The 13,808-nt window shown below is 37.2% G+C and overlaps 1 protein-coding gene across 12 annotated transcripts in view; it reads left to right on the top strand.

Moving 5' to 3' along the window:
* CNTLN (centlein) overlaps nucleotides 1–13,808 on the top strand; it is a 478,854-nt gene that overhangs the window by 125,815 nt on the left and 339,231 nt on the right. For all 12 annotated transcript variants that reach the window (XM_063787952.1, XM_063787956.1, XM_009456357.3 and 9 more), the window contains exon 2: nucleotides 3,156–3,244. In XM_063787952.1, the coding sequence (XP_063644022.1) occupies nucleotides 3,156–3,244 (89 nt within the window). The remainder of the gene's footprint in view (nucleotides 1–3,155; nucleotides 3,245–13,808) is intronic.

Below are 13,808 nucleotides of genomic sequence, written 5' to 3'. Positions count from 1 at the left end.
GAAGGGAAAATATAAAGAGAATATGAGTGATTGATAATAGTTTCCTTGTATTAATGTCTGGAACAGTTTGGAAACTAGTTCTGTGTTTTTTCGGGGGGGGACTTTATTTTTTGTATATGAAAGTTTTTTTAGTAATTCTAGGTGTAATCCAAATTGACCATAGTATAGCATTTAAATAACTGAAAAACTCACAAAACTCATACATAACATAGTTCCACAATCCATTTGTAACATTTTATTGTTCACAAAAGAATTTACTGTTTTTCATTTCACCAGACTTACTGTACAGCATGGTGTTATAGTTAATAACGATAGATTGTGCACTTGAAAATTACTAAGAGAATAGATTTTAAGTGCTCTCATCACAAAAAAATGGTGGGCGTATGAGGTAATGGTTATGTTTTTTTCTTTGTTTTTTGAGATAGGGTCTTGGTCTATTGCCCAGGCTGTATGGTTTCATGATCATGGCTCATTGTAGCCTTGACCTCCCGGGCTCAGCAATCGTCCCACCCTCAGTCTCCTGAGTAGCTGGAACTACAGGCGTATTCCACTATGGCTAGCTAATTTTTAAGTTTTTTGTGGCGATGGGGGTCTCACTATGTTGCCCAGGCCAGTCTCAAACTCCTGGGCTCAGATGATCCCCTCCCATCTTGGCCTCCCAAAGTGATTACAGATGTGACCCACTGTGCTCGCCCTAATGGTTATGTTAATTAGCTTGATTTAACCATTCTAAAATGTATACATAAAACATTATGTTGTATGCCATAAATATATGCAATTTTTATTTGTTGATTAAAAAATATTAAAAAACAAAATTCCAGAAGAAGAAATGGGTAAATATATTTCTAATCTTGGAATAGAGAAGGCTTTTCTAACTGGTACATAAAATCCATAAGCCATAATTGAAAAGATGGATACATTTGAGTATGTAAAATTAATAACTTGCTTTTTCAAAAAAATCATCATAAATAAGCAACAACAGACTGGGAAGAATATTTCTAACAATGGGTAGACACAAGTCTAATTTTAAGATTTCCTTTGAGTTTCCAACAGCACTTATATTTCATTGACAGAACTTAGTCATATAACCCATAAGGCAAGAGAGGTTGGTCTGTTACTTGGGCAGAATTGTTTCTGTAACTAAAAAGAGAGAATGGATGATGGAGACAGAAATTGAGATATCTGCCACACAAGTAAAACCAAATCACTAAACATACAGGATTATTAAATGAAATGTGCTGTGAAAAATAATTGTAACTGGAAAAGGGGTTGCTAGAGACTTGGGGTTTTGGTGGCTATGATAGTAGTCAGGGAAGAATTCACTTGAGATATTATTTAAGAAAAGGCTTGAATGAAGTGAGGGAACACTCTATGTGAAAGTGTGATGGATGATGCAGTATGTGCATTGGCCATATGGAGTCTTGTAGCCTTGACACAGAGTTTGGATTAGTTTCCTAATTTGATGGAAACTCACTGGAGAGTTTTGAGTTGTAAGGCTATGAGACCATGATACATAGCTGGGCAAGAGACGGAATTGACTTGGACTAGGGCGATAGTGGTAGAAGTGGTGAGAGTGGTCAGAATTTGCCTATCATGTAGATAAGGACAGTAGGGTTTATTGATGATTTGGATATGAAGTGTGAGGAGAAAAGAATAACCAAGATTGGCCGGGCACGGTGGCTCATGCCTGTAATCCCAGCACTTTGGGAGGCCGAGGCAGGTAGATCATGAGGTCAGGAGTTCGAGACCAGCCTGGCCAATACGGTGAAACCCTGTCTCTACTAAAAATACAAAAATTAGCTGGGTATGGTGGTGCGTGCCTGTACTTCCAGCTACTCAGGAGGCTGAGGCAGAAGAATCACTTGAACCTGGGAGGCAGAGGTTGCAGTGAGCCGAGATTGCGCCACTGCACTCCAGCCTGGGCGACAGAGCAAGACTCTGTCTCAGAAAAAAAAAAAAAAAAAAAAAAAGAAGAATAAACAAGATTGACTCCTAAGTTTTAGATCAACCTAACCCTAACACCCGACTCACAGGTGGGCCGCATGCAGCCCAGGATGGCTTTGAATGCAGCCTAACACAAATTCTTAAACTTTCTTAAAACATTGTGAGATTTATTTTGCAATTTTTTTTTAGCTCATTAACTATTGTTAGTGTTAGTGTATTTTATATATGGCCCAAGATAATAATTCTTCTTCCACTGTGGCCCAGGGAAGGCAAAACATTGGACACCACTGTTTTAGATCTTTGAATAGATGAATAGATGGCAGTATCAGTTTCTGGGAGGGAGAGGGGCAGATTTGTGAGAGGGTAAGGAACCAATAATTTTATTTTGAACAAGTTAAATTTAAGATATCTATTAGATTTTCAAGTGGAATTATTGAATATGCAGTTGGAGATGTAAGTCTGGACCTAAGAGTAGAGGAAATGGCTCTAGATAGAAATGTGGGAGTCTCAGTGTAGAGTTGGTACTTAAAATCATGGGCCTGATATGAGGTCACCTAGGGCAGTGGTTCTCAACCCAGAGTGCACAGATTCACTCGAGGCACTTTTAAAACATACTGATGCTTGGCTCTAACCTAAGGCCAATTAATCAGAATCTCTAATTCATCCCTATTTTTTAAAAGCTCCTCAAAAGAGATACCTGTCAGCCAAGGTTAATAACAACTAACCTAGGTAATAAGGACTGAAACTACCCATTGTCCTTTGGATTTGGCAATATAGAGGACCTTGAATAATGATTTTAGCATAATGGTGGTTAGGAAAATCTTACTAGGAGGCATTATAGAGTGAATGGGAGATAGGAAATAGACATAGTAATTACAGGCAACTCTTTCAAGGAGTTTTGATAAAAGGGGAGCTGAAAATGGGGCAGCAGGGAGGGAAGTTTCCTTTTAGAGCAAGTTTAACTAGATATTTAGCATTTCAACAGTTGCATCCCAAAATATAGGTGATAGAAATAGTAAAAGTGAATATGGATTATCTGTGTAATAACTTTTTAAAATAAAGCTTTACCCCATTCCTTTAAAGAGAATCAGTTGATGTAGTTATACAACTAGGGATCAAGTAATTGTTTTTTCATTTTAAAATTTAATGTAGTATCTTATTTCACTGTCACTACAAAGCAATGCATCTAAATTCTCTTTTATTTCTTTAAGGCTGATAAAGAATTTGTATGGTCTTTGTGGAAACGTCTCCAGGTTACAAACCCAGATCTCACACAAGTGGTCAGTTTGGTTGTGGAAAGGTGAGCTCTCAAATTATTTTTTCATGAGTATTTGGTGTGTTGAGTTTGTTTCTCTTCATTATTAAAGTTAGTACTTATCATTAATCTCCTAAAGAGATTCATTTAATTTCTTAATAAATGTGGAGCTAAAAATTAAAATTGTTGGATTTATTATGAAGGGTGCCAGTTCAAGTACAGGTATGCCCTGTTCCTGTTCATATTCTGACATATTTGGAGAGTGTGTAGCTAAGAGATAAAACTATGTCTTAAATACTGTGTGTGTGTGTGTCTTGAGCTGTTACAGTTCAACCTTAAAAGTTGGCGAAGTCCCTGTTGTTTGACTTTTTACGCCATAGACTGCCTCTGTAGGGAACTTACTAGATGTGACTCAGTTTTCCCCTTAGATAATTGCAGTGTGTAATTGAAAGCCTGGGATGACCTTGCCAGTGTAGAGTAAGTGTTCTGGAATAGGTTAAAGGATTTTACTTAGCAGTCCATATTATCCTGTAGGAACTGCCTAGTCATTTAACTGTAGATTGTTGGGCCTCTCCTTGGTTATTAGAAACAGTGGAATGATGCTGGGTTCTCTCTATCAAACATTTGGTATACAGTATTCCCATGACACTTAGCACAGCAATTAAAACACTTGCTTTCTTAGTAAATGGATTTTATTATACTTTTTAAATGAGAAGCTAAGCATATGGATACCTTTTCCTTTTTTAAAAATTGGAATCATGATCCTAAAATCTGAATATCATTTTTTATTACTTGAATTATATTCACCCTTGTAGTCTCTAGTACTGGGATCATTCCAGCGTTGTCTGAGATTTGGCTTGTTAAAAATCTATGATACATGCCTGAGTATGTCTAATTTTACTATCTTTGGTTATTATGAACACTTAAAATAGTATAATCAGTTTCTTCTCATGTTGCTTGTACGTCTAATTCATCAATCATTTTTTTCCTTCTGATGATCAGAATTAAGTCTTTTGTTGAAGTACCCTTGTTACTTCCTCAATCATTTTTGAGATGAAATGTGATCACTCTCAGACTCCCTCTGTTTTTTTTAGTAGAATAAGCCTTCTAGAGAAGCCTTGGGACTTCAATTGTCATTTCCATGATTCTTTATTCTCCTCTCCTTTTATTTGTTATTTTTTAAAACTTTCTAAACCTATCCATAATTTTTACTTTTCTCTTGGTTAAACAGAAGCAGATATTAAATTATTGTTAGGTCATTTTCCTCATTCTTTACAATGTCTGTTTTTCATATTTATAATATACAGAGTATATATTCATATAACATAAAATTTATAAATAAATGTACATATGTATATTAGACGTAGGTGTTCAAAAGTCTTGTTGATAAGGTGTAATGAGAAATTTTGGAGATTACTGCTTTATAACTATGACTGTCAAAATTTAGTGTGCACAAGTTATACTTGGAGAATTTATTAAAATGAAGATCTCTGGGCCTTTTACCTGATCTACTGAATCTCTAGGGGTGGGACCTAGATTTAAAATAAAGTTTAAAATAACATTTCCAGGTAATTCTGATGTCTGTAGATTACACTGTGAGATACTTTGGATTTTGAGTTTATTTTTGAAATTGGAAACGATAAGTGGCATTTATAATTTTATGACTATGTAAATATTTCCTAGAGAGCCATGTAGTATGTTCACATCCATTGAGAAGTGAAAATGATATGCTGAATATTCAACCTATGTCTGTTAAAAAGAATATTCTAAATATCAAGGTCAAATAGGTGATCTTTCTGTATAGTCCATTAGTTATCCAAATTATGATCCATTTAGGTCTGTTTAATTTTTAAACCGTGGACTTCCTGGACAGCATTTCCCCCCTGGAATTTCTCATTGCCCTTCTCTTTACTTTTTCTTATAAAGAATGTCTACGTTCTTTGTCAGACATTTGTATAACAGGCTGAGAACATTTTTCCTTTTCCTCTTTGGCTTATGGTATGGATTTGGACAAATTAGTTTCTAAACCTACTCACGTTTGTCATCATAGGTTTTCTTTTCGTTGTACAGCTGAACTTATTACACAGTTTCTAGGATGCCAGATTACCCTTTTCTTTTTTGTCGGATTATTTTCAAGTATTTTTTTTCTCAGAAAGGATGGACAGGTGGTACGTTTTCTGACTCCTTAAATGACTGAAAATGTCTTTCTTTTGCCCTTAAGCTTAGTTGGCACTTTAGCTGAACATAATATTTTATGTCCATGAATTTTTGCCTTGGATTTTTGAAAGCATAGTTCTGTTATCTAAATTGAGCATACAGTAATGCTACCAAGGAGCCCATCAGTGTGATTCTTGTTTCTTCCTAGATACTTGCTTGAAGCTTGTAGGATTTTCTCTTTAGGTGCGCTATTGTAAAATCTCAACATCATCTGTTTATTTGGGTCCTTTGAAAATTTATCCTTCTTAGCCTTTGGTGGGCCTTTCCATTTCAAAACTTAAGATTTTCTTTTGATTGATAAAATGTTCTCATATTTTTTCTTCATTGTATTCTTTGTTTTAGCCCTCTGTTAGAGGTTGGATCTTATGGATTTGACCTTCTTCTCTCTTTTCTCTCTTATCTCATGTTTTCCATCTTTTTATCTTTTGTTGTATCTCCTCAGTGGCCTTTGTACTTTTTGTTCCATCAGTAAGTGGAATTCTTCTGTTTGCTCTATGCTATGATCTGAACGTTGGTGTCCCCCCAAAATTCATATGTTGAACCCTAATACCCAATGTGATAATATTGATGAGGCCTTTTGGAAGTGATTACATCATGAGGGCTCGGCCCTCATAAATGGGATTAGTGCCCTTATAAAGGGGTTTAAGGAGCCTCCCTTCTCTTCTGCCATGTGAGGATACAGAAGGTGTCATTTACGTGGAACAGACCCTTACCAGACACTGAATCTGCTGGTGCCTTGATCTTGGACTTTTCAGCCTCCAGAGCCGTGAGCAATACATTTCTGTTGTTTGTAAATTACCCAATCTTAGGTATTTTGTTATAGCAGCCCAAATGGATGAAGATTCTCTTTGATTATTTGAATTTTAAAATTTTAGAAATCAAATTATTACTTCTAAAAATTACTTATTTTTTAATTTTTTCCTTTTTCAAAGTAGCTTTCTTTAATAGAATAATTTTTTAATCTTTCTGATTATAATTTTTGAATTCTTTTCTGTTTCTTGCATTATCTTTGTTTTCTGTTGGGTAACTTCTGTTTGTTCTTCCTAGTCTTTCTCTGTTTTAAATTAAAAAAAAATTCCTTGTCTTTCTCTTTGATGCTGTTGATTTTCTTCAAGTGTATAGTGAACCTTCACTGCCTTGCTTTATATAGGTATGTTGCTCATATGGGTTTGCTTTGTGTTTTTTGTATGTCTGTTTACCAGAAGGTTTCTCCTTTGAATGTAAGGATTGCCTATGGGCTTTTTGTAAGGCTTGGGGAAGGGCCTATCCACAGGCTTTCCTGAAAGGTGTGTAGCAGATAGACTTCATTGTAGTGAATGAGAGTTAGGTCCTTTAAGTCAGGCCCTTTTCTAATTCTGTTGCTTGCCCAACGCTCTGAGTAGGGATCTTTGCCGGACAAATGGTTTTGAATGCAGTTTTTGGCCATTTGATGTAGGCAAATGCTGCTGGTAGCTGTTCTGAACATGGATGAGTGGGAGGCTCGGCTTTTTTTGGTGAATGGTTTCTTAATTAATTGTTTTGATTCCTGTGGGCTTCTGCTCTCTGTACTTACTAATTGGGTACTTATAAGCCTTTCTGGGGCCTCTTCTATGAAAAGCAGCATCCTCTTCTGTAGACTTCTATTTAGGTTTTGGATTATAATTTTTCTCCCTTGGTTTATTTGTCTCTATGAGTCTATGCTTCTGTTTTTAAGATATTTGTCAAATTTATAGTTCATTTATGGCTGCTGCTGTTGTTTCCCATGCTGATAAGGATTTATTTAATGTGGTGTGACTTGGGATTCTCAGTGTTGTGTTGTTAGCTCATCCACTCAGAAAGAAGTATAATATCATTTTTAGGGTTATAGTATATTCTATTATTTAGATATAGCATATTTGTATTTAACCACTGTAATTTTGTTGTACATTAGGGCTATTTTTAAAAATAGTATAATAATGCCGTGATGAATGGCTTTTTGGATAAAGTTTGCCCTGTATTATTGGTTTCAACCGGTTGTGCTACCGACCTAGTGAATAGAGGCTGAGATTGCTAAACATCTTGAAATGAAAAGAATAATCCTGCCCAATTAAAGAATTATGCTACTATACTTCATATGCCAGTAGTACCCATTTGGACTGTCTGTGTAGATGTGTTGTGTGTATATGCTTTACTTTTTATTATGGAGAAATTTTAATTAGATGCAAAGACAGAGAGAATACATTATTGAACACTCATGTGTACCCATCACTCACCTTGAACCGTTCTCAACACACGGACAATCTTGTTTCATCTATAAACCTCTATTCTCTCTCTCCTTCTACCACTAATGAATTTTGAAGCAAATCCTAGATATCATGCTATTTTACCTACAGTTACTTTAGTGTTTACAGACAATTCTAGTTATTAACAGTAATGTTCTGTAAAGTCACTACAAATACTTAATTAGCTAACGCTGAACTATTACTCCTAGAGGAAGTAAGGGGTTAGGTTCCTGTAAGCCTCTGGTCACAACAATTTTGTCAACTGATGAATACATAGCCTCATTTTATGTGTGTTTCTGTTTAAAGATACTTCATTTATTGTTGATTCATTGACGTCGAACTCTTGGCCAACAGCACTGTTAACTCATGCCTGAACAAAGCTTATCTAACCCATTGTTTTCTCCCTATGGCATGTCACAACCTTCTTAGGAACACTAGCCAGCACTTCAGCACTGTGCTTGATGATCGTTTGAAGGACTGAAGTCATCAAAAACAAGCACCAAAATGTGACAAATGTGGTACTAAATAAACCGTGAAAAGGAAACTTGTGTTTATAGTGTAAGAGCTGAAGCAGAGTGTCACTTTATTTGACATCAGTTGGAAACATGTGGGTTGTGTGACTCAAATTTTTTGCCACTTTCTGTGTACCTGCAAATGACTACAATAGTGCCACAATAATTTTTTTATTTTTATTTTTATGATTATACTTTAAGTTCTGGGTTACATGGGCAGAACGTGCAGTTTGTTATGTAGGTATACACGTGCCCTGGTGGTTTGCTGCACCCATCAACCTGTCACCTACATTACGTATTTCTCCTAATGTTATCCCTCCCGTAGCCCCCACCTCCGACAGGACCCAGTGTGTGATGTTCCCCTCCCTGTGTCCATGTGTTCTCATTGTTCAACTCCCACTAATGAGTGAGAACATGCAGTGTTTGGTTTTCTGATCTTGTGATAGTTTGCTGAGAATGATGGTTTCCAGCTTCATCCATGTCCCTGCAAAGGACATAAACTCATCCTTTTTATGGCTGCATAGTATTCCATGGTGTATATGTGCCACATTTTCTTTATCCAGTCTATCATTGATGGACATTTGGGTTGGTTCCAACTCTTTGCTATTGTGAATACTGCCACAGTGAACATATGTGTGCATGAGTATTTATTGTAGAATGATTTATAATCCTTTGGGTATATGCCTAGTAATGGGATTGCTGGGCCAAATGGTATTTCTAGTTCTAGATCCTTGAGGAATCGCCACACTATCTTCCACAATGGTTGAACTAATTTACACCCCCACCAACAGTGTAAAAGTGTTTCTATTTCTCCAGATTCTCTCCAGCATCTGTTGTTTCCTGACTTTTTTTATTTTCTTTCTTTCTTTCTTTTTTTTTTTTTTTTAGAGACTGAGTCGCGCTCTGTCGCCCAGGCTGGAGTGCAGTGGCTCCATCTCAGCTCACTGCAAGCTCTGCCTCCCGGGTTCATGCCATTCTCCTGCCTCAGCCCCCCAAGTAGCTGGGACTACAGGTGCCCGCCACCATGCCTGGCTAATTTTTTGTATTTTTAGTAGAGATGGGGTTTCACCATGTTAGCCAGGATGGTCTCGATCTCCTGATCTTGTGATCTGCCCGCCTTGGCCTCCCAAAGCGCTGGGATTACAGGCATGAGCCACTGCACCCGGCCTGTTTCCTGACTTTTTAATGATCACAATTCTAACTGGCGTGAGATGGTATCTCGTTGTGGTTTTGATTTGCATTTCTCTAATGACCAGTGATGATGAGCATTTTTTCATATGTCTGTTGGCTGCATAAATGTTTTCTTGTGAGAAGTGTCTGTTCATATCCTTTGCCAATTTTTTGAGGGAATTTTTTTTTTCTGGTAGATTTGTTTAAGTTCTTTGTAGATTCTGGATATTAGCCCTTTGTCAGATGGATAGATTGCAAAAATTTTCTCCCATTCTATAGGTTGCCTGTTCACTCTGATGATAGTTTGTTTTGCTGTGCAGAAGCTCTTTAGTTTAATTAGATCCTATTTGTCTATTTTGGCTTTTGTTGCCATTGCTTTTGGTGTTTTGGACATGAAGTCTTTGCCCATGCATATGTCCTGAATGGTATTGCCCAGGTTTTCTTCTAAGATTTTTATGGTCCTAGGTCTTACATTTAAGTCTTTGATACATCTTGAGTTTATTTTTGTAAAAGGTGTAAGTAAGGGGTCCAGTTTCAGTTGTCTGCATATGGCTAGCCAGTTTTCCCAACACCATTTATTAAATAGGGAATCTTTTCTCCATTGCTTGTGTGTGTCAGGTTTGTCAAAGATCAGATGGTTGTAGCTGTGTGGTGTTATTTCTGAGGCCTCCATTGTGTTCCATTGGTCTATATATCTGTTTTGGTACCAGTACATGCTGTTTTGGTTACTGTAGCCTTGAAGTGTAGTTTGAAGTCAGGTAGCATGATGCCTCCAGCTTTGTCCTTCTTGCCCAGGAGTGCCTTGGCTATGCGGGCTCTTTTTTGGTTCCATATGAACTTTAAAGTAGTTTTTTCCAATTCTGTGAAGAAAGTCAGTGGTAGCTTGATGGGGACAGCATTGAATCTATAAATTACTTTGGTCAGTATGGCCATTTTCATGATATTGATTCTTCCTATCCATGAGCAAGGAATTTTTTTCCATTTGTTTGTGTCCTCTCTTACTTCCTTGAGCAGTAGTTTGTAGTTCTCCTTGAACAGGTCCTTCACATCCTTTGTAAGTTGTATTCCTAGGTATTTTACTCTCTTAGTAGCAGTTGTGAATGGGAGTTCACTCATGGTTTGGCTGTTTGTCTGTTATTGGTGTATAGGAATGCTTGTGATTTTCGCACATTGATTTTGTATCCTGAGACTTTACTGAAGTTGCTTATCAGCTTAAGGAGAATTTGGGCTGAGACCATGGGGTTTTCTAAATGTACAATCATGTCATCTGCAAACAGAGACAAATTGACTTCCTCTCTTCCTATTTGGATACGCTTTATTGCTTTCTCTTGCCTGATTGTCCTGGCCAGAACTTCCAATATTATGTTGAATAGGAGTGGTGAGAGAGGGCATCCTTGTCTTATGCTGGTTTTCAAAGGGAATGCTTTGAGTTTTTGCCCTATCAGTATGGTATTGGCTATGGATTTCTCATAAATAGCTCTTATTATTTTGAAATATGTCCCATTGATACCTAGTTTATTGAGAGTTTTTGGCATGAATGGGTGTTGAATTTTATCGAAGGCCTTTTTCTGCATCTATTGAGAAAATCGTGTGGTTTTTGTCATTGGTTCTGTTTATGTGATGGTTCTGTTTATGTGATTACATTTATTGATTTGCATATGTTGAACCAGCCTTGCATCCCAGGGATGAAGCCAACTTCATCATGGTGGATAAGCTTTTTGATGTGCTGCTGGATTTGGTTTGCCACTATTTTATTGAGGATTTTCACATCGATGTTCCTCAGGGATATTGGCCTGAAATTTTCTTTTTTTGTTGTGTCTCTGCCTGGTTTTGGTATCAGGATGATGCTGGCCTCATAAAATGAGTTAGGGAGGAGTCCCTCTTTTTCTGTTGTTTGGAATAGTTTCAGAAGGAATGGTACCAGCTCCTCTTTGTACCTCTGGTAGAATTCGGCTGTGAATCCATCTAGTCCTTGACATTTTTTGGTTGGTAGGCTGTTAATTACTGTCTCAATTTCAGAACTTGTTATTGGTCTATTCCAGGATTCGATTTCTTCCTGTCTTGGAATTGGGAGGGTGTATGTGTCCAGGAATTTATCCATTTTTTCTAGATTTTCTAGTTTATTTGCACAGAGGTGTTTATAGTATTCTCTGATGGTAGTTTGTATTTCTTTGGGATCAGTGGTGATATCCCCTATATCATTTTTTTATGGCATCTATTTGATTCTTCTTGCTTTTCTCCTTTATTAGTCTGGCTAGCAGTCTATCTGTTTTGTTGATGTTTTCAAAAAACCAGCTCCTGCATTCACTGAGTTTTTGAAGGGTTTTTTATGTCTCTATTTCCTTCAGTTTTGCTCTGATCTTAGTTATTTCTTGTCTTCTGCTAGCTTTTGAATTTGTTTGCTGTTGCTTCTCTAGTCCTTTTAATTGTGATGTTAGGGTGTCAATTTTAGATCTTTCGTGCTTTCTCTTGTGGGCATTTAGTACTGTAAATGTCCCCTAAACACTGCTTTAGCTGTGTCCCAGAGATTTGGGTACGTTGTCTCTTTGTTCTCATTGGTTTCAAAGAATATCTTTATTTCTGCCTTCATTTCGTTATTTACCCGGTAGTCATTCAGGAGCAGGTTGTTCCGTTTCCATGTATTTGTGCAGTTTTGAGTGAGTTTCTTAATCCTGAGTTCTAATTTGGTTGCACTGTGGTCTGAGAGACTGTTTATTATGATTTCTGTTCTTTTGCATTTGCTGAGTAGTGTTTTACTTGCAATTATATGGTCAATTTTAGAATAAATGTGATGTGGTGCTGAGAAGAATGTATATTCTGTTGATTTGGGGTGGAGAGTTCTGTAGATGTCTATTAGGTCCCCCTGGTCCAGAGCTCAGTTCAAGTCCTGAATATCCTTGTTAATTTTCTGTTTCATTGATCTGTCTGATATTGACAGTGGGGTGTCAAACTCACCCACTATTATTGTGTGGGAGTCTAAGTCTGTTTGTAGGTGTCTAAGAACTTGTTTTATGAATCTGGGTGTTCCCGTATTGGGTGCATATATATTTAGGATAGTTCACTCTTGCTGCATTGATCCCTTTACCATCATGTAATACCCTTCTTTGTCTCTTTTGATCTTTGTTGGTTTAAGATCTGTTTTATCAGAGATTAGGATTGCAACTCCTGCTTTTTTTTGCTTTCCATTTGCTTGGTAAATATTCTTCCATCCCTGTATTTTGAGCCTATGTGTGTCTTTGCACATGAGATGGTTCTCCTGAATACAGCACACTGATGGGTCTTGACTCTTTATCCAATTTGGCAGTCTGTGTCTTTTAATTGGGGCACTTAGCCCATTTACATTTAAGGTTAATATTTTTATATGTGAATTTGATCCTGTCATGATGCTAGCTGGTTGTTTTGCCCATTAGTTAATGCAGTTTCTTCATAGTGTCAATGTTCTTTACAATTTGGTATGTTTTTGCAGTGGCCGATACCGGTTGTTCCTTTCCATGTGTAGTGCTTCTTTCAGAAGCTCTTGTAAGGCAGGTCTGGTGGTGACAAAATCCCTCAGCATTTGCTTGTCTGTAAAGGACTTTATTTCTCCTTCGCTTATGAAGCTTAGTTTGGATGGATATGAAATTCTGGTTTGAAAATTGTTTTCTTTAAGAACATTGAATATTGGCCTTAACTCTCTTCTGGCTTGTAGGGTTTCTCCAGAGAGAGAGATCTGCTGTTAGTCTGATGGGCTTCCCTTTGCGGGTAACCCAATCTTTCTTACTGCCCTTAACATTTTTTCTTTCATTTCAACCTTGGCGAATCTGATGATTATGTGTCTTGGGGTTGCTCTTCTCAAGGAGTATCTTTGTGGCATTCTCTCTATTTCCTGAATTTGAATGTTGTCCTGTCTTGCTAGGTTGGAGAAGTTCTCCTGGATAATATCCTGAAGAGTGTTTTCCAACTCGGTTCCATTCTCTCCGTCACTTTCAGGTACACCAATCAAATGTAGACTTGGTCTTTTCACATAGTCCCATATTTCTTGGAGGCTTTGTTTTTCCTTTTTTTTCCATTTTCTCTAATCTTGTCTTCTCTGTTTATTTCATTAAGTGGATCTTCAATCAATGATATCTTTTCTTCTGCTTGATCGATTCGGCTATTGATACTTGTGTAGTCTTCACAAAGTTCTCATGCTGTGTTTTTCAGCTCTGTGAGGTCTTTTATGTTCTTCTCTACATTGGTTATTCTAGTTAGCCATTTGACTGACTCTTTTTCAAGGTTCTTAGCTTCCTTGCATTAGGTTAGAACATGGTCCTTTAGCTCAGAGTTGTTTGTTATTACCCACCTTCTGAAGCCTACTTCTGTCAGTTCGTCAAACTCATTCTCTGTGCAGCTTTGTTCCCTTGCTGGCGAGGAGTTGTCATCCTTTGGAAGAGGAGAGGTATTGTGGTTTTTAGAATTTTCAGCCTTTTTGCACTGTTTTTTCCCCATCTT

Source organism: Pan troglodytes, chromosome 11 (assembly GCF_028858775.2).
Source record: "Pan troglodytes isolate AG18354 chromosome 11, NHGRI_mPanTro3-v2.0_pri, whole genome shotgun sequence".
In the NCBI taxonomy this organism is placed as follows: domain Eukaryota; kingdom Metazoa; phylum Chordata; class Mammalia; order Primates; family Hominidae; genus Pan; species Pan troglodytes.
The sequence above is the reverse complement of the archived record's forward strand: the minus strand, read 5'-3'. Positions and strand labels throughout refer to the sequence as shown.